Source organism: Eulemur rufifrons, chromosome 15 (genome assembly GCF_041146395.1).
Source record: "Eulemur rufifrons isolate Redbay chromosome 15, OSU_ERuf_1, whole genome shotgun sequence".
In the NCBI taxonomy this organism is placed as follows: Eukaryota; Metazoa; Chordata; class Mammalia; order Primates; family Lemuridae; genus Eulemur; species Eulemur rufifrons.
Window position 1 is genome coordinate 64252105 of NC_090997.1, and position 21802 is coordinate 64273906.

The 21802-nt window shown below is 35.1% G+C and overlaps 1 protein-coding gene across 2 annotated transcripts in view; it reads right to left on the reverse strand.

Moving 5' to 3' along the window:
* REV3L (REV3 like, DNA directed polymerase zeta catalytic subunit) overlaps positions 1-21802 on the reverse strand; it is a 171222-nt gene that overhangs the window by 17285 nt on the left and 132135 nt on the right. For both annotated transcript variants that reach the window (XM_069488947.1, XM_069488948.1), the window contains 6 exons: positions 21213-21331; positions 14302-14443; positions 12072-12316; positions 10626-10734; positions 8457-8663; positions 5320-5429 (listed from right to left, as the gene is read on the reverse strand). In XM_069488947.1, the coding sequence (XP_069345048.1) occupies positions 5320-5429; positions 8457-8663; positions 10626-10734; positions 12072-12316; positions 14302-14443; positions 21213-21331 (932 nt within the window). The remainder of the gene's footprint in view (positions 1-5319; positions 5430-8456; positions 8664-10625; positions 10735-12071; positions 12317-14301; positions 14444-21212; positions 21332-21802) is intronic.

Below are 21802 nucleotides of genomic sequence, written 5' to 3' on the forward strand. Positions count from 1 at the left end.
CTAAAAATGTATTTTGAAAGACAGCATCAAACTGACTTCCAGAAAGGCATTTCTGATGTATAATCCCACCAGCAATGTATGCAGGTCAAGAGGGATGGATTTCTAATATGGATAAAAAAATACCAATATAAAAAATATTCAAAAATAACTGATAAAAGTATTTTAACATTCACTAAAGTAGAACATAAAGGCCTCACATTAATAGTTAGCTATACCTTCAAGCTAGGTTATACGATGAATCATTTGAAGGTTTTTGTGATTTCTTTTTAGGTCACCTGATGCTCTTTACACCGATACAGTCTTATTTTTTAATAGATTATAACATTTCCTTTTGAAAGATCGTTTTTTTTTTTTTTTTTTTTTTTTTTTTTGAGACAGAGTCTCACTCTGTTGCCCGGGCTAGAGTGAGTGCCGTGGCGTCAGCCTAGCTCACAGCAACCTCAAACTCCTGGGCTCAAGTGATCCTTCTGCCTCAGCCTCCCGAGTAGCTGGGACTACAGGCACGCACCACCATGCCCGGCTAATTTTTTCTATATATATTTTAGTTGTCCATATAATTTCTTTCTATTTTTAGTAGAGACGGGGTCTCGCTCTTGCTCAGGCTGGTCTCGAATTCCTGACCTCGAGCGATCCACCCGCCTCGGCCTCCCAGAGTGCTAGGATTACAGGCGTGAGCCACCACGCCCGGCCTGAAAGATCGTTTTAAAAATCAACTTTATTGAGGTATAATTAGGATATAATAAAATGAACATATTTTAAGCACATAGTTCCATGAATTTTGACAAATGTATAGACTCATTGTCTGAATTATATCCCCTCAAAATTTATATGTTGAAGTTCTAACACTCAATACCTCAGAATGTGACTGTTATTTGGAGATGGGGCCTTTAAAAAGGTGATTAAGTTAAAATGAGGCTGTTAGGGTGGGCCCTAATCCAATCTAACTGGTGTCCTTATAAGAAGAAGAAATTTGGATACTCAAAGAGACACCAGGGATGTGCATACACAGAGGCCAGACCACGTGAGGACACAGTGCGAAGGCAGCCATCTGCAAGCCAAGGAGAGAGGCCACAGGAGAAACCAAACCTGCCAACACCTTGACCTTGGACTTTACCTTACAGATTGTGACAAGTCTGTGATATTTTCTTATGGCAGCTCTAGCAAACGCATACACTTGTGTAACTACCACCAGAATTAAGATATATAACATTTTCATCACCTCCAAAAGGTCCCTTGTACTCCTTAATAATTTTTATTCTTGGCACTAGGCTCAATACATGCCTTGCTTTCCATTACTATAGATTAATTTTTTTTCAAGAGTTTTATATAAATAGAACTATGTACCCTTTTATGTCTGGCTTCTTTCATTCAGCATATTTTTAGATTCATCAGTGGTATTGTAGTAACAGTACTGTTTTTTTTATTGTTGAGTAGTATTCCATTGTATGGCTATACCAAATTTGCTTATCCAATCACCCACTAATGTACATTTGGATTGTTTGCAGTTTTTGACTATTATAAATAAAGCTTCAATGAAGATTCATGTTCTCATATTTGTGTGGACATAGGTTCTCATTTCTCTTAAGTAAACATCAAGGAGTAGAACTGCTGGGTTATATGCTAAGGGTATACTGAACTTCATATGTAACTGCCAAACTGTTTTTATGAAAGATTATTATTCTTAAAATGTTCAGATGCAATCATGAATACAAACATTTTAAAATTTAAAGTGTACATACACATATTTCCATAAGATTCTGGAACAGGCAAAACTAAGCTACAGTAACAGAAATCAGATAAGTGGTTGCCTGGGGTGGGGAGTGAGGGTGAGGGATTGACTGCAAGGGGAATAAGAGAACTTATTAGGGTGACAAAAATGTTCTGTTTCTTGACTGGTATAGTGGCTGGTTACTTGGGTCTGTACATTTCTATATTGAATTATATATTGTGCACTTTTTTGTTAAAAATCCTAACTCAATAAAAGTGACAAAGCATTAAACGCATATATACTTTACATCTTAAAAGTTATTACAGGGGCTGTATTTGAGATTTTACCCAGTAGTGTTAGTGAGTTTATTTGAGTCCATCTATGTTTTTTTGCCCAGTTTGATTTGAAGTTAAGCTTCAAGAGAGCTGGCCAGGGTTAATGGAAGTTTTTGGTCACTTAACAGAATGGAGGTGACTACCCTACAAAGAGAAAGATGACTTTTAAAATGAGTTTCTATTTGTCACTGGTGCTTTTAATGTACTTAAAAAACATTCATCTTTGGCTTGAGAAGTCCAAAGTACACATTTAGAACAAAGATTTTCATACAAAGAGGCATCAAGCAAGGATATTAGAATCACCTAGGAGGCTTTTCTTAATTATACTCAGGTGAATTTCCAAAGAGATTCTGATTCTAGCTCACTACCACTTCTCTGCTGCCTTGGAAGTATGTGTCTTATCAAATATCCTTTCCTATCCTGCCCTAGAATTATTATACTATTATAAAGAGCTTTAATCACTGAGGGGAGTAGGTCATATCCCATTGGGGTGGGATAAATATGATTGAGAACCATTATTATATAAAATAATTGTTTGGACCACTATAATATAAAGAAATACAGTGTGCTTATTTATTATATTTTCTAAATGGACAATAATAACTAACTGCTTTAGAAGAAAAACACCCTTCTAACAGAGCCATTTTGATGCTTTGGTAACTGATTTTCCTTAGCTAGACCCCAAGATTCATAAAATCACTAATGTTGAAATTGGAGAAAGGCAATGGTCATTTACCATCATCTATCAGATTTCCTTCACTCTGATGAGGAGGAAACGGAGCCTCAGAGAGGCTGTCTTATTAATGGCCATGTAGTCAACTAACAGTACAGCTATTAAAATAGAAAAGGAATCCAGATCGCCTCACTCTTAGTTGGGAATTCCTTTTCACTCCACCAAGTATTACCTATCATCCCTAAGAGCAGTATTTCTCAACCTTTTATCATTACTGCCCTTCAAGGAAAAAAATTAAATTTAACAAGAGAAAGTAATTAGTAAGAAATAAAATATTGTTGAGTAGGGTTGAGCTCTGTAGTGCCAAAAACTAATGTATTAAGATTTTTTTTGCCCCCCAAGAACCTATTTGTACTCTGCGAGGGCGATACTGTTACAGTTGAGAATGCATGCCCTAAGGCGAGCTGCCCTCTTACAGATTTCAACAAACCATTTTTTTTGAATGGATTAGGTAGTGAATGGTGATCAAAAGTTCTAATGACATTGCAAATAAATTTCCTTTGATTGGAATCATAAAATACCTGTGAAGTATGATAATAGAAAGCACCAGCTAGGAATCAAAACACTGAATTCGTGGCTCCATTATTGACTAGTTGGGTGATCTCACACAAATTTCTTTCTTTTTTTTTTTTTGGGGGCAGAGTCTCACTTTGTTGCCCGGGCTAGAGTGAGTGCCGTGGCGTCAGTCTAGCTCACAGCAACCTCAAACTCCTGGGCTTAAGCGATCCTACTGCCTCAGCCTCCCGAGTAGCTGGGACTACAGGCATGCGCCACCATGCCCGGCTAATTTTTTGTATATATATATTTTAGTTGTCCATATAATTTCTTTCTATTTTTAGTAGAGACGGGGGGTCTCACTCTTGCTCAGGCTGGTCTCGAACTCCTGACCTCGAGCGATCCACCCGCCTCGGCCTCCCAGAGTGCTAGGATTACAGGCGTGAGCCACCGCCCGGCCCCACACAAATTTCTTATCCTAGGGGAATTTGTTCTTAAGCACCACCTGAGGTCTAAGGTTCCTCCCAACAGCTGAAAACTGCTGGCCTAATAATATCAAAGTCCTCTTCCAGCCTGACATTCTGTGAGTTTATGTTTTGTTTGCTTGAATTCTTTTTTTTTTTTTTTTTTTTTTTGTTGAGACAGAGTCTCACTTTGTTGCCCAGGCTAGAGTGAGTGCCATGGCGTCAGCTTAGCTCACAGCAACCTCAAACTCCTGGGCTCAAGCGATCCTACTGCCTCAGCCTCCCGAGTAGCTGGGACTACAGGCATGCGCCACTATGCCCGGCTAATTTTTTCTATATAGATTTTTAGGTGTCCATATAATGTGTAGAGACGGGGTCTCGCTCAGGCTGGTCTCGAACTCCTGACCTTGAGCAATCCACCCGCCTCGGCCTCCCAGAGTGCTAGGATTACAGGCGTGAGCCACCGCGCCCGGCCTGTTTGCTTGAATTCTTAAAGATCTTAAAAGGTATATAACATAATTACAGTCAGAATCATGCAGACGTCTGAGTGTTGTCAACACTGACATGTATAGCCCCTAAATTAAAATCAGTAATTTAAATGTTTAACTTTCTCCACTTCCCTAAGTATTTTATAAGGAATTCTGCTAACAAAGTGCAGAACTATATTTTAGTAACTTTTATTTTGCTAGAATACCCAGAAGTAGTTTCATATAACAGTGAAATACCCAAAGCCAAACTCAGGAGTGGCTTTTGATGAGGAACAGTACAGATATATGGATAATTAGAGCCTGCATAATTTGAAACTGTCCTCATCTGCTGGTAATGAAACAGCTGCTGTATGAGGTAAGCTCTCATTCAGAATTAAAATGATTATGCTGACTGTATGTACATTTTAAAGAAATGAAGAAGATTAAATGCTGTTCAAAGATTTCTTATAAACTATTTTAATGATTGGAAGCATTATCTTCTAATTGCGCTGTTGGACTGTAAAGTGATCAGAGGTCTTGAGGCAAGTACTCTTAGCATGATCACACTGTGGCTCTGAGGCCTCAATATGAAAAAAATTTCAGACCCTAAGAAATTAGCATAATGCCTATATTCTAAAAGAATTTCAGTAAGCCCTACAAACAAGATGTTACATAAATAACTAGGACCTGAAAAATATCAGAGCAAGCAAGGAAGCAAGCAGACTGGTGTTATTAATTTAGGATTCAAATGCAGTCCCTTTCTTTGCCAATCCATGAATAATAGGCTTGGGGAAGTCTGTGAACCCTCTGAAATCAAACAGACTAGACTTCTGTGTATACAGTTTGTTTACAGATTATTATCTCTTTGGCCAAGAGCTACCTGGAGGAATGTCATGGGAATCTTTACAGTTTGTGGCTCAGGACACTTACCCTTTCTGTCTCTTAAAACCATATCTGGTAAATCAGGACCTGTGTTAACACTTACCATGAAATTATAAGGACCAGAAAGGACTTAGGTAGAACAACTCTGTTATTAGGAAGGATTACCCTTAAGTCATTTCAAACATTCAAACGAAGATCTGAAGAAATGCAAACCACAAAATCAAAAATCCATTACCTGTCAGTATCGCCATATACAACCCTAGCACCCCATTTCTTGGTGTCATTCACCAGCTTAATAGCTCGTTCCAAGGTCTCTCTGGCTTTGTGAACAATACTATCACCAACCTGTTGGTACAAACACATTGGAAATAATTTCTTAACATAGCTCAGTATAAGTCAGTAGACTTTAACATATAATACTTAAAATTACTATTAATAAATATTTCTAGAAATGAAACAAGAATGTAAAAAAGAAAACAAAATAGTAAACAGTGTCTTCATTCTTTCTACAAGTACTCAAGAAGAAAATGAGATAAAGAATTTAAAAGAAAGAACCAATTAATATTCAGACTTGCCTTTAAGTGTACCAGGAAGTACAATGGATTGCACTTTTTACAAGGTACACAGCTACATTTGATTCTTACTGGAGTAGAAACTTAATTTGGGTTTTTAATTAAAATCATGAATTCTGTTGAGGCCTTGAGTGCATTAGAAAACCCTGAGAATGTGAGCTATGACTTAATACATTTAAAAAATCACATTATCTAACTGAAATTTAAGTTGAATAAAATATTCAATCTGTCACCTGCTGCCACTTTCAAACAAGGTAAACTTTTAAATATGTGAGGACAAACAGCTGGATGGATAAACCATCCTAATGTCAAAGTCAAATATGCTTTTGAGATATACACTTTCAAGTAAGTACATACACATACAGATTTTAAATGTCTGCATAATGTTGCTTACTCTGACCTATTTAAGTTGCCCCTGGAAGAGTCAGAACTCTTGCAGTTGCCCCTGAAGACCATGCAGTATGAAGGATTCTAGTAGGAGGCGGAAGGGAGAAGGAGCAGTAATTAAATTCACTGATTCTGTTCCTTTGTGCCATGGTTCCTAATTTGAAAAGCACTACTCCATTACAGTGCTAAGATAATTTAAAAAGAGGAAAATAATGGTTTTACAATTTAGGCAATTGTTGGGGGATCCTCAAAAGTCATAATAAGAAAAATATTTAAAGTGAAAATTAATTCTCTGAAAAGAGATAAATGAAAAGGAATAAAGTGCAGTCAGTTGAAAAAACTGTTATATATTTATCTTTATCATAAATATTAACAATCAAATAGTTTAGGAGAAAAATGTGAACATACAAAATTTTAATTTATCAAATAAATCAGTGACAATGTCCAACTGAGACAGAGACATTAACCTATAACCATTAGCTACATTATTTATTCTCCATATTTTCCTTATAGGAATTCTGGCTTACAAAGTCTTGCCTTTCTCTATGATAGCCCAGATCTAGTACTTTTTTGATTGTGTGTTCATTCTAGGAAAGCACATGACCAGTCAGTAATCTATTTGAGAGATCTCTAGTAAATACGAAATGATTGTTGTTTATTCTGACATTTGGACAAACCAACCTAACTATAATCAGATCTCTTTTTTTAAAATGTGGCTGATAGCTTCCATTTTTACAAAATTGGTACTAGCTTTTCACTTATTCACTAGAGGCTCTTCCTGTGATGGCTGCTGCTTTTCCCACTGATGATTTCACAGAGAGGTTAACACAACATTGTACTGTTGTGAAGCTGGCATATAATGAGGTGCCAAATGCATGCCTGTAGTCATTAACCTCAGAATATCTGAGAAGTCCAGGTTCAAGGAGGCAGATGTTGCTTGGTAGTCTGACTTCACCATGATGAGTGGCAAAGTACTTCCTGGCAGAATTCTAGTCCTAAACTTCCACTGTTCGAGACCCTTCAAATTCTGGTTATTCTAAGGTTAGAATATATATATATGTATATATATTTAAAGAAGTATTATTTCTGCATCTGTTTATTACCAAAATACGTTAATAAACAATTTTAAAATTGAAAGGCCAGGAAGAAATTAGGGAACTATAGAAATGGCTCAAGAAAAGATATCTTGGTTCTACATTAGTAATAAAATCATTTCCATATTTTTCTACTAGATCATATAGATAAGAGTTTTTCAAATGTGAGTAATGATATGAACCTCCAGCACTGACGAAGTATTTTTTTATATTACCTAAAAATATACAAACATAAACCTAGGTAACTTATTGTTTATAGCCTTTACAATACAACTATAAAACCAAAATATTTATCCAGTATAAACAAAAGTATATTGCCGTACCAAAATATTCAAGTTAATAATAGTGTATTTTCATTTTAGATGGTATTTTGCTGCTCTCAATGTAAACGTACCATTTACTATTACCTTTTACAAATTTTTGGAGTTCACTTTGCTTACTGTGAGCCATGTGGAGACCTTAGCCTTCCTTTGCTTTTGTCTTACTAAACTAATACTAATTATGGTATACCACAATGTCCTCTGGCTTTCACTTGGCATGAAAAGATCATTAATATAACAAGTCTACTCTGTCCTTTTCTTAATCACTAGTAAATTATCATATTACTCTGTCATACTACGTTGTAGTCACGTCAAATAAACACTTTAATTTAGGAAATAAGAAGTTAGTCTTGTTCTATGAAAAGTGTCTTTCAATTGTTACTGATCACTGCAAATGAACAGTTTTGCTTTATATCTACTGGTACACTAGTAAATATGGAGTGATTGTGACATTTGGACAAACCCACCTAACTATAAACAGATCTCTATCAATACATAAAAGGAATATTTAGTACCAAGGTTGCTGTAAACACCGCTATAAAGGTGGCAATGAAATCTCATGCTAATAGATGGTTACAATATGGTCATCTAGATTATGCAGAAATATGTGTACGCTAATTTCTAAAATAATCATTGAAATAAAGACACAGAGTTCTCATAGAAGAAACCAACAAATCTCTAAGAATATGTATGTATATAGGCTTGGTTTGAGAAAAAAATCATCCATGTCAAAGAAGTGAAACCCTTTAAAGTTTCAAAACAAAAGGAAATGCTTTAATAAACAGCCATTCATTTAATGCTGCTTTACTCTCTCTCTCTCTTTTTTTTTTTTCTTAGAGATGGGGTCTTGCTGTATTGCCCAGGCTGAACTCAAACTCCTGGGCTCAAGCAATCCTTCTGCCTCAGCCTCTTAAGTAGCTGGGACTACAGGCGCACGCCACACCACACCCGGCTATACTTTAGTCTCTTTGGAAAAAACTACAGATTTGTATCACTTGCCTCAATGCATGGCATTCTCCCAGAAAAATTAGCAGATGTATAGCCAAATGTGACATTTGCTATCAGCTTAAGTCCTAGCTGACGTGCATCGAGCATTCGTGACAGGACTCTGTCTTGCTTGTAAGCCTTCATTGACTGCTTCACCATAAATCTAGTCTTCAAAATTTCTTCAAGCATTCTTGGTAGCACACCCTTTCTTACTGAAGGCTATCATAAAGAAAAAAAAGAATGTTTAAAATCCCTCAAACATTTTAGATCTAGATAATTAAGAAAGAAGCACAAAGTATAATAATGGCCAACTGTCATGAATTAAAACATGCTAACAACAGAGTGACCACAGTACTAGTGGCCATCGACATAAAAATCATCACATTTTATTTCTTTGGAAGAGGATTTTTCTCCTAAAAGTTTCCTGTGATGTTTATACATCTAATGGAGCACTACTATGTGAGTTCAGAGACCTCCAGGGAGGAGGATGTCAACTAGTGTATAAATGACCCATACAACAAGTTCAGAGGGAAATTTTGTTCAAAACTTTGATGGAAACCCCCATTCTTTCAAAAAGACACACGGGACTTGCATCACTCATAACCAACCTCAGTTTTTAAAGATCTCATCCTAATGACCCCACACAGTAATCTGCATGGAACTCCATTTATCTACCTTGGAAGAATGATGAGCTGGGTTGACTCTGCTGACATTCAAACCTGTAGTTCCAGGGACTCTAGGTATTTCAAATCTGATGCTTAGACCACTAAGCCATCCCCTCCGGCCTATATTTATTAGCAATCTGGAAGAGGGGATGAATAGTGAGGTGATAAAATTTGTTGATGCCAAAAAAAAATCATTGTATTAATCAAGACTAGGGAGAATTTATGAGAACTCCAGTAGGAATGAAAACCACAACACAGTATTAACTTTGATGATGATTCACAGACACGTGCAAGGTAATACATGTCATATCTGACAATTAAAGCCTCAGGTATAGGATAATCACACACCTGAATATTAAAAAATCTTATTTTTATTAAGCTTTACACATTGGGTCAAAATGTAGATGCAAGTTTTTAAAAAGCTGTTAAGGGGAGGTAATATAATAAGCTTCTATATATGTGACAATGAGAATATATTCTAACCTCTAATTCATTTGGTGTACATTTTGAAGCAGCCCTAATGTTTTAAGACATAATATAAAAGGAACAAGGACCAAATATGTAATGTATGTGATGTGAAAACTGATGTTTATGTAGGGACACATTTAGTAAAAATTAAAAAAAAATCAATTTTCATGTCTCCAAGTAGATCTCACCTACATCAGTGCCTGGAAATACTGCACCCTAAAGTTTTCCAGGAAAAAAAAAAACAAAAAACAACATCATGAACTTTTTGGCAAAAATTTTCCTCATCTAAATTGCTAATTTTAGTTTAGCATTCCCTCTTACTGGCAGAGAATGATGCTACTTTTGCTAAGTACACCAGAATGAATTTGAGGACTGGTGGGGTCCACTCTACCATCTTATGATTCTAGTAGAGACTCACTGCTAAGAAAATAGCAAAGAAAGAAATAAAGATGGCCAATGAGAGGCAATATAATCTTCTCCTAGATCTCTCTTATTTTGTCTTTAATTTATGAAATTTTCCTCAGTCTCTTTTGAGGGGAGATAAGGGAGAGAAAAAAGGGATCCTATTATTGGTTTGGGTATCTTCTTAAAAATGCTTATAAAAATGCAATCAATAAACATATTAGAGTATCATTAATTTTAAGACAATCTCCATTTAATTTAAAATAACGTAGGAGGACAATCAGTAGCATTTATACATTAAAGCAATTTACATCTTTGTTGGTAACATCTTTTGGTCATCAAATTGCTATTTAAGTCTGCCATATTTTAATAGAGGGCAGAAGATACACTTGTACATTTATTTCTTTCAATATTTCATTAAGTTTAACAAATGAAAGATTTTAAACCAAAATCAAGCAAAACGAAACAATTGGTTTTTTCCCTAAGTGATTTCTTAGACAATTCTTATATCTGTGACTTGTTGAGATAAAATATCAAGCACACTTGAAGTTTTTGTTTTCTATTATGCACTGACAATATCTAAACTAGTATTAGCTCTCCTAAAGTTAAGCCACATTTGATACCTTTCATTACAAGAGAGTATTACCTTGACAAAAGCTACTCCATTGGGGGACACTGTGATATCATGCCTAATTTGGTAAAGTAAATCTGGAGGTACTCTTAGAGAGGTACAGCCAAATTTGAACTCATCATACCTGTTAAGAAACAAAAGATTTAGCAAAACTTTTTCAAATCATGGAAAAGAGATTTTAGGCAATTTTAGGAATCTTTCTAATTCCATTAAAAATTCATTTTCAAACATCTAAATATGAATTCATGTACTCAGTAAAATGTCTCCTTGCCTCATTACCAAAAAATATTCTTCAAATATTCACAATTAAAAGAAACATTTCTTAAATGGCACTATCCTAAAATTTATGGGTAAAATCTATACTGAAATACAAAATTTCAACTTAACATATGATTAACTTATAAGTTACTCTAAGAAAAATTTAAACCTTGTATAAAAAGACTGTAAATCTTGGAAATTATCCAAATGCCTATTCTTTTTTTTTTTTTTTTTTGAGACAGAGTCTCACTCTGTTGCCCAGGCTAGAGTGAGTGCCGTGGCGTTAGCCTAGCTCACAGCAACCTCAAACTCCTGGGCTTAAGCGATCCTACTGCCTCAGCCTCCCGAGTAGCTGGGACTACAGGCATGCACCACCATGCCCGGCTAATTTTTTCTATATATATTTTTAGCTGTCCATATAATTTCTTTCTATTTTTAGTAGAGATGGGGTCTCGCTCTTGCTCAGGCTGGTCTCGAACTCCTGAGCTCAAACGATCCGCCCACCTCGGCCTCCCAGTGTGCTAGGATTACAGGCGTGAGCCACCACGCCCGGCCCAAATGCCTATTCTTAATAAAAAGACAGTATTAACAATACAATTTCTACAGATGCTTTCTATGAAGGAGTGTAGTATATACTAAAACCAATACTTGGTCTCAAATATAGAAAAATCATTATAAAGGAAGACTCTGTATTTCTTACAATTCAAGAAAAATATCTCCTTTGAGAATTTAAAATGCTATTCTTATTCAGCTTATAAAATTGAATTTACATGAATTAATAAAACCTAACATTTAATTTAAATTTTTAAAAATCATAGACTATTTCTAAGAAAAGTCAAGAGGAGATGATATCTGGAGTTGTAAGATCATTATCCTCAAACTGTTCCACCGAAAGGTGATTTACATCAACAATTAAAATAATTTTCATTTTAAAAGAGACCATAGCTACACATGGAGAGTGAAATAGATAGTTAGAAGGCTAATCTATTCACAATCCTCTTCATAGGAGTCATCTATCCATAAAGCTGAATTAATCCATGTCAATTATTAAGAATACAATGAATGGATTAGCTGGGCTACAGCCCATTCATCTTGCTCATAAGGACAGTGTCAAGTACAAAGAGACATTCAAAGAAAGTTTGTTTAATTTTAGTAAAGAGTACAAAGTACAACTACATAATAGTAAATATGAAAAAACCTTACTTTCCCAAGTTCTCCACATGGCCAAGGCAGGTAGAAAAACAGTAGTTGTATGCAATCACAATAGAAGGATAAAGTGACTGGAAATCCAAAACAAGAACAGAGTTGCTATAGAAGCGGGATTCAGGCTCCATAATTAGGGGAACACACTGTGGGGCTCTCATTTGGGATCTTTGCTGAACACTAGGTGTTACAGGAATATAGTTCATTGGTTTAGCAATACGCAACATCATTGATTCCACACGATACTGCAGGCAGGGAGAGAGAGGTGAGGAGAAGACACACAGTTTAAATATAAATATATTGGTCATTTGAATATATGATAATCATGTGGGGATGTTTTGCTTTTCAGAATAAGGCTGCATGACTTTTTCTTATAGTACAATTACATGGAATTAGTTAGCTTTCAGGTGCTGACGGGGACATATGTAAATCCTTTTCTTAATACTTTTGTAAAAACTACAAAATATATCAAATAACTTATAAGTCCAATTTGGAAAGACCGATACAATTAGGTTTCTCTTTATTTTAAAACACAGCTATACCATAATAAGCAGATATAGGACAGACAGCTGTACAGTTTGACAATTTCATTTGAAAAGTTGGTAAATAATCTAGAAATTTGGGAAAATTAGAGAATGAAAAAGCTGTCAGAAGACTTGAGATAGATAAATGTTATTACAGTTTTTTAAAGAAAGAAACAAAAGGATTCCAGAATTAAAAAGTATCAGCTTATTACTGGTCCCTAGCAAAACTGAATCAAGAAATTACCAATTGTTTATAAAACCATTATTAAGCAGATGGGGTTGGGTACTAGAAAAAGAAGGTACTCATAAGAACCAGCATAGGTTCACTAAAATATTCTCATGGGGTTTTAAGGTATCTTTGCCTTTTATTATAAACCAGCTCAGATAGTTTTTAAAACTTGTGGGTATTAATAAAATAAAGAGCTTATAATCAATAAAATCAAATAAACAAACAGATAATGAAAAAGTAGTTAGAACTCTATTTTTGCTATATCTACTTAGGTAATGAAAATAATTAAAATTAAGGATTTTATAAGGTTAAAGAACCTGAGTGATTTAATATAACATACCTGATATTAGCACAGTGCTTAAAAAACTACAGGCATTCAAATAAATATTTGTTGAATGACTTAATTTTCAGCAAGGCATTTGGCAAAAATCTCTCATATCCTTGGGAAATTATTTAGAAAGATATGAATTAAATGGTTTCTAAGGTCCCATTTTTCTTTTCTTTCTCTCTTTTTTTTTTTTTTGAGACAGGGTCTCACTCTGTTGCCTTGGCTAGAGTGCAGTGGTATGATCATAGCTCACTGCAACCTCACACTCCTGGGCTCAAGCAATCCTCCTGCCTCAGCCTCCCTAGTAGCTGGGACTACAGGCACATGCCACCACCACACCCGGCTAATTTTTCTGTTTTTTATACAGACAGGGTCTCTCTCTTGCTAAGGCTGGTCTCAAGTGATCTTCTTGCCTTGTCCTCCCAAAGTGCTAGGACTGCAGGCATGAGCCACTGTGCCCGGCCCCCATTTTTCTTTAACATTAAAAAAAGTTATATAGCCCACTTATATTGATTTCTAAATCCTTCATTTTTACATTAAAATTATCTATTGGAAGTTGGAAGAAACCAAAATTAGAAATGTAAAACAAAAGAAAGGTAGACTTTCTTTGTTGCTTCTTCAACAACAAATTGGGATCTTCATACACTGTCACACAGCTGTCTTCTGGCAGCTTTTTTGTTCTCTAATTTTCCCAAATAAATTTCTAAAAGATTATTTACCAACTTTTTAAATGGAATTGTCAAACTGTACAGCTGTCTGTCCTATATCTGCTTATTACAGTATAGCTCTATTTTAAAATAAAGAGATCTAATTGTATCTGTCTTTCCAAATTTGACCTCTATGGGGCGTTTCTAATCACCCTAACAATATCTAGGAATTTAATATCATCCTCAAGAGGATGGACATTTAATTTCTTAATACCATGAAAAACTTGGCAGTGGCCAAAAAGTTGGTATGGAAAGAAAATAATAGGTGTCAGAGTGAAATTAAAGCTTTTCCAGAAAATAAAACAACAAGATTTGATTACCAAGCTATTGATTAGTTGGTATCAGACAGAAAGTTTTAAAACTCAAACCACTTCAAACATCTCAAAAGTAAATATATCACTCATATAGAACTTTCAAATGAGCAAGAAAATTGATTTCCCACCTGTGAACCCCTTGTCAGTACATGTAAAAACTGAATGCCAAAAAGTCTAGCCATTTCACTGGTTTTCCCAATCAGGTCCAGCTGTTCTAACATTTGGAGATTTCCACGGACACGGCTAACATAGTGATCAACCATTTTCCACCTGTTAGAAAGAATCCACACTATGAACATCAGGGAAAAATTTGGACGTTTGAAACTAGTACTGTTTTCTACCAAACACCTACATATTAAGAGTGAGGTTACTTAAGAAGAGAGTCATGATGTAAGTTTTTAAGCAAAGTATGTTAAGGAGTGAAACATTAGAAAATTTCAGGTATTTCAAGGGCATAAAAGCCAATAAAAACATAAAATTTAAAATAGGTGTTAAGACTAAGGACAATTATTTTCAACATTTTGCTTAATGCTGTTCTGTTCTTATAAGAAAATTAACATTCCCTCTTAGATGTCTAATTATCATATCTATAGGTTTTTAAAGAACATGAAGGCTCTGGGTTATCACTGTAATACAACACTAAAATAAAAGCATGCACTGTCTTATCATAAGAAAAAAACCCAGTAATTTGGTGACATTGGAAAAATCAGAAAAACAATTTTATTTTGTTTTTACTTTTTTATTTTTTTTCAAACATGACAAAAAAGGGAAAATAATTTTTATGAGACACTACATGGGGTAAACATATATCAAATCAGTATTTTCTGTGAAATACATAAAGGTGTGGTTCCTTGGTTTAAACCTTTAAAAAATTAACCTTATTCTACCTGTTTTGTTAAGAAAACAAACAAGCAAACAACAAAACAAAAATCCTCATGAAATCCATAAAAAGAATTTTGATTTAATATTGTGTTATTATACTATAAAAGTGACCTAAAGGTATATTAAAAAGAATAAAATTTATTCATTTATAGAAATATTAAGGTTCAAATATATTACAACCTTTAATTATATGGCTTTTAGAACAATATAGTCACATAATTGTTTGATAAAAAGTTTAAAAACTTTTTCCTCTGATACATGACTAATGCATATAGAAAAATAGAAAATAAACATGAAGGAAGAAAAAAAATCAACCTATAATCAAAAAGATAGATAATAACAAGTGTTAGCAAGAATGTGGAGAAACTGGGACCCTCATACACTGCTAATGGGAATATAAAATAGTGCAGTTGTTTGGAAAACAGTTTGGCAGTTCCTCAAATTGTTAAACATAGAGTTATTATAAAATCCACCAAAAATTCTACTCCTAGGTATATATCCAAGAGGAATGAAAACAGATGTCTACACAAAAAGTTGTATACGAATGTTCACTACAGCATTAATCGTAATAGCCAAAAATATGGAAACAACCTAAATCTCCATCAACTGATGAAAGAATAAAATAAATGTGGTATATATCCATACAACAGAATATTCAGCAATAAAAGAAAATGAAGTACTGAACCATGCTATAACACAGATAAACCTGGACAACATTATGCTAAAAGAAGCCAGTCACAAAAGATTACATATTGTATGATTCTGTTTATATGAAATGTCCAGAATAGGCCGCTAATCTAGTGGTGCCTAAGGCAGGGAGCTAGGATTGGTGGAGTCTGAGGGGGTGACAGGAGGGATGGAATGCTGAAGGATGATGACTAAAGGATGCAGGATTTATTTTGCGAAAAAATATTCTACAAAGTAAACAGAAATACTGTTTTATAACTTACATTTTTAACTTATTATATTGTGACTATTTCTCCATATTTATATATTTTTTGTAGCTATCAAGTATACTACTATATAATTATAATTTATTCAATCAAAACCCTGTTACTGGATATCTTTTTTTTTTTTTTAAGAGACTACGTCTCACTCTGTCATCCAGGGTAGAGTGCAGTGGCATGATCACAGTTCCCTATAACCTTGAACCCCTGGGCTCAAGTGATTCTCCCTCCTCAGTCTCCTGAACAGCTGGGACTACAGGTATGCACCACCACTACTGGATAATTAAAAAAGTTTTTTTTGTAGAGATAGGGTCTTGCCTATGTTGCCCAGGCTGGTCTCGAACTCCTGGCCTCAAGCGTTTCTCCCACCTTAGCCTCCCACAGTGCTGGGATTATAGGCATGAACCACTGAGCATGGGCTCGAGTATCTTGTATTACTATAAGCAATGCTGTGATGAACATTTTTATAGCTAAGTCTTTGTACAGATGCTTAGATATTTCCTTAAGATAAACTCCTAGATTTGGTTAAAGTTTTCAATACATAACAGCACACTGCCTTCCAGTAAGGTTTTAATAATTTACATTCTTACTAGTGGTGATAAAGTGCTTGTTTTCTTGTATCTTTGTCAACAATGAGGATTATAATTTTTTAAGTTATTACTAGTGTGACTGGTAAAAAAAAATGTCATCACATTTTAATCTGCATTTTTTTGTTTGAGAGCATTAACATAACCCCCTCGACAATACAAATTTGCCAAATATAAATCTGAGATAATTCATTATATGTAGATCAGATCAGTCCCTTTAATGTACTATAGTATCTAATTCTCCTCCTAAAAAGAAGATATACCAATTAATTAACACTTGTTGAGAGCCTTCTGTGTGCTAAAGATTTTATATGTACTATCTTGTTTGATTCTTACTTCACTCCATGAGGTGGAATGTATTAACATCCCTACATTATGGATAGAGAAATTGAGGATTACTGTGAGGTTAATTTGTCCAAGGTTACAAACCTACTTCACCAGAACCTAAGCTTCTGGCCAAATAAATTACAACAAATAGATTAAGCTGTGACAACATGATCAAAGGAAAACAAGATTACACATCAAAATGAGTTAACTGTCTTACTAGATTTCTAGTATTACAGCAAATTATTCATTTCTTTACTAACAAAGAAAGTAGACCCACTGCTTATTCATTCACATGATATTAATGTATTCCTCCCTACTGACTGGTAACCAAGTAATATAAATAAATTAAATGCATTTTATCTTTCATAACTAAAGGTTAGTTTAACAAAGGACATTTTAGTTTGTACAATTTATCTAGTGGACAATAACTGCTATTTTCTGATCTAGATCTACTCACATAAAGGCATGAATATAAAAAATAGTTTGAGTGGCTGATATTTTTTTAAAGTATTTAAAAAGTGGGCTTTTTAAATTAAAAAGTAATCTTTCTGAAATACGATCTCCTTTATTCCCACTTTCTAGTCTTGTCTGGCTAATCATGTCTTATAAAAAGAGAATGTGTAATTGTGATCTTTTAAAAAATAACATGATAAAGTTGACTTCTGTTAGTTTTTTTTTAATTGTTAAAGAATCATGCCATCCTCCTAACACTTTGTCAAACTCAAGGGTAATAAGCAAACACAAGTTTTGACGTGGAGTGGAGGAAGGGAAATATAAAGCATGAGCTATTCGGGACAGGCCTCGATAGTGCTGAAATCGGAGAACTTTAGAGCATCCTGAGGTAGAAGGTACTTTTCGAGATAGGTCATCTGGGGTGAAGGTGACAAAAAAAGGAGATAGCAGAATTCCAAATACAAAACTCACTTATTCTGATTTTTTGCTGTGGATTGGCTCTACAGCCAGAAAATGGAGAAGAAAACTTCTTGTATTATCTTCTTCAGGTATATAATCCTCTGCTTCCAGGACATAGCTCCTACCTCAGAAACTGGAATAATATGTATTAACTATTCCTTGGATGACAGATGAAATCAGGCTGATAGTACAAGTTTTCTAGATCAGTAATGTTAGAGATTAGGAAAGGTTTTATAGGCTGATTGGGGAATCTAATCATAATACATAAAGGATTATTTTATGGAAAAATATGTTCTAAGCCCCAAACAATAAAATTTTGGCAATATTGCTCATTTTTATATAAACTAGGGGCTTCCAGGAGACCAAAATGTGGATTAAAAAAAAAAAAAAAAAGAAAAGAAAAAAATTAATTAGGTTGCCCTTGTGCTTTACAGATTTAACACAAGAAATCCTTGACTAGCAAGTTCCTCTCATTCTGAGTCAATTTATAAAAAATATATATATATATATATTTCCTTAAAACACTGTAGAAAGCAAATACAAATCAAAACCATCCTTAAAAAAGTAAGTCATACTTTCTTGGTAAGAATTTGCTTAAATTTAAGTGGCAAAACCAGAATTACTTATTATCGTAGATAATACCTAATTGGAGGCAGTAAAACATGCACTTAGAGCACTCTAGGGCTTATAAACAAATCTCTGAATGTACTTTTCAATGTTAAGTTTATTATCAATTTTTGTCTTATTTATTGATATTTTCCTAAGCTTCTATTTATGTAAAGGCTTTTATCATAAACTCAGTGCATTCAGTGATTTCAGTTCATTTTTCTGAGAGTCCCCAAAAGGGATTGGAAGATGAGATGACATGGTCAGAAAGCAATTTCCCCAAATATTATCAAATTGTTTTTAAAACTATACCTTTTCCATCCTAACCACCACACAGCCTTACAACTCAGTAAGCAGAGATTCACTCTTTTAAAAATCAGACATTAATTTCAGGACTTTGTTCTTTATATAGCTTTTTTCTTGGCTTATTACTATTATTTTACCTTTAACTTAAAGAAAAGTAGTGGCAAGAACTTTCACTTTTGGCTATGGTGGCATAACTGGTAATGGACTAGCCCTCCTTCTGGATAAAAGAGGTAAGGTAATTATTTTGGGGCTGCTCCTTTAAAGAAGGGAGACTCATGAGGTGAATCCCAGCTCAATGTGGAGACAATTTTCTAGACATAGTGCAGTACTCTAGAGTCTTAGCAGAGCATAGATGTCAAACTAAGCCAAAAAGGAAGAGATTAGAGTTCAGATAGCTCACAGCTAGAATCTATGGGATGGGGCACCAGAGCTAATGGATCTGCGCAACTGGCAGGAGTTGGGGCGTCAGTACAGGTGGGATTCAATGTGAATGATTGGTCCAGGGCTATGTTGAAAATGAGCAAGATGAAGCCAGGCGTGGTGGCTCACGTCTGTAATCCTAGCACTCTGGTAGGCCGAGGTGGGCAGATGGTTTGAGCTCAGGAGTTCGAGACCAGCCCGAGCAAGAGCGAGACCCTGTCTCTACTAAAAAAAATAGAAAATAATTAGCTGGACAACTAAAAATATGTAGAAAAAATTAGCCGGGCATGGTGGCGCATGCCTGTAGTCCCAGCTACTTGGGAGGCTGAGGCAGGAGGATCACTTGAGCCCAGGAGTTTGAGGTTGCTGTGAGCTAGGCTGACGCCACAGCACTCTACCTGGGCAACAGAGCGAGACTCTGTCTCAAAAAAAAAGAAAGAAAGAAAAGAAAAAGAAAAAAAAAAAAGAAAATGAGCACGATGAAACTACATTAGGCTTACTAGAGAGCAGCTGCTTGAGGGTTGAGTTTGGGCAGTACTGGTCAGATAGTTTTGGGATTGGAGGCCTAGCAATTCCAGAGTGAAGAGACCTCATTAATCCCTTGTTAACAATCTTGGCATCCAGCTGAGAGCCCAGAAAAGCCATGCCTTAGGAGGCCTCTGCCCTACAGTAAGGCCTACTCTCTAGACAAAACATAAAACCAAGTGCTGATAATATGCATCGGGGGGAAAAAGTTTGGAGATTGAGTCCTATCAAGTTGGAGGGGCTTAGGAAACACCTTGGGCCTGATGTACTCTCCGTACCAACCATGGGCCTTGAAGTAAGAAACAAGCAACAACCATCTATCACTGGGAAAGGGGCAGGAAACTTCCTGTCAAAGATCCTAGGTAAAGGAACACTACTGCTGAGGAAGGAGTAGAAGAAAAAGCCATCTGCCCTGGGGGAGGGTCATGAAACCTGCTTGGGCCCAGGACCTTGCAGTGGTATAAAGCAGATGTCCATTGCCACCACGGGAAGACCAGGAATGCTGAGCAGGCCTCATCTCTGAGCCCCAGAAGAACAGGAATATGCAAAGACAGAGGCTGGACCAGGAGAGCCAAGAAACTCCCCCCTGCCTCCATTATAAATCTAGCAACAGCAGTCAAACACTCATTAAACCTATTAATAACTGAAAAACAAATGAATTGTATACACTAGAAAAATGAGAAGGACTGTTGACTTCTCATCAGAAACAACACAGGCTAGAAGAAAAAGGAATAGAATCTTTAGAGTGGTGAAAGAAAAAACAAAAAACCAAACCAAACCAAATCTCAACATCAGAATGAGACAGTGAAAATATCATTCAAAAAAAAGGACAAAATAAAGATATTTTCAGATAAACAAGGGCTGAGAGAATTTTTTGCCAGTAGACTTGCAATAGAAAAATTGCCAAAGAAAACAGATCGATAGTTTCTTAAAATGTTAACTCACACTAGCCATGTGACCCAGCAATTCCACTCCTAAGAGAAATTAAAATGTATGCTCATACAAATCTTTATTACAGTTTCATTTATAATTGCCTCAAACTAGGAACAAACCAAATTTCCATCAACAGTGAATGGGTAAATTGTGATATATTCATATAACTGACTACTATTTAATAATAAAAATGAACAAACTACTGGTTTATGCAAACATGGTTAAATCTCAAAAAACATTATGCTGAGTTTCTTTAAAGAAGTCAGAACAAAGGAGTAGATTATGAATATATCCATTTATATGAAGTTCAAGAACTGGCAGAACTAATTTACAGTAATATTATAGAAGTCCAATTATTATAGTACTTATCTTGATGATCAGAGTATAGGTAGGTTGACTGCAAAGCTGTACAAGGGAATTTTCTGGGTGTTAGATATGTTCTTTATTTTGACTGAGGCAGTGGTTACAGGGTGAATGCATTTTCCAAAGTCATCGAACAGTACCTGATGTGTGTGTATTTTATTGTATAAAAATTATACCTCAATAATGTTGATTTTAAGAGATATTATCCTCTTCAGAATTATAAAACATTACCTGTATAGATCTGTCTTGTTATCAAACCAATCTGACAAGACCCGAAAGGTAAAGAGGGGAAAACGCTGATGAAGAATGTGAAAGCCCACATTTTCAAAGGTGTAGTTAGTTAGAGCCACCTAAAAAGAAAAAAAAAAAGGACAAGACACCATTATAATAATATTTATGTGGCATTTTTGGTTCTAAAATATCCCAGTATCACTCTAAACTTTTCATAGTAGATTTGAAAGCTACTTGTAAAAATGGTTTATCTTCCAAACTATGTATAGCCTACTGGACAGAAATGTTCATAACAAATTAATATATAACTGGAAAAAAACAGACTTGATGAGCTTCAACTTGGTCATGTAATACTTAAGAGATCCCAGATCTGATCACTTTTTTTAATACTCTATGCTAACACAAATATTGACAGAAGCACTGTTGAGCAAGTTAATTTTTGTTCTTTCCATACTTACTTTTTGGTTCTTGATGACATGATGATTAATGAGATTCCACAGATTCGAGGATGAGTTATCTAGTTCAAGGCAAGCATTCATCCTCCTCCCAAGAATTACATTAGTTACTAGCACCCAATACACAGGCATTAT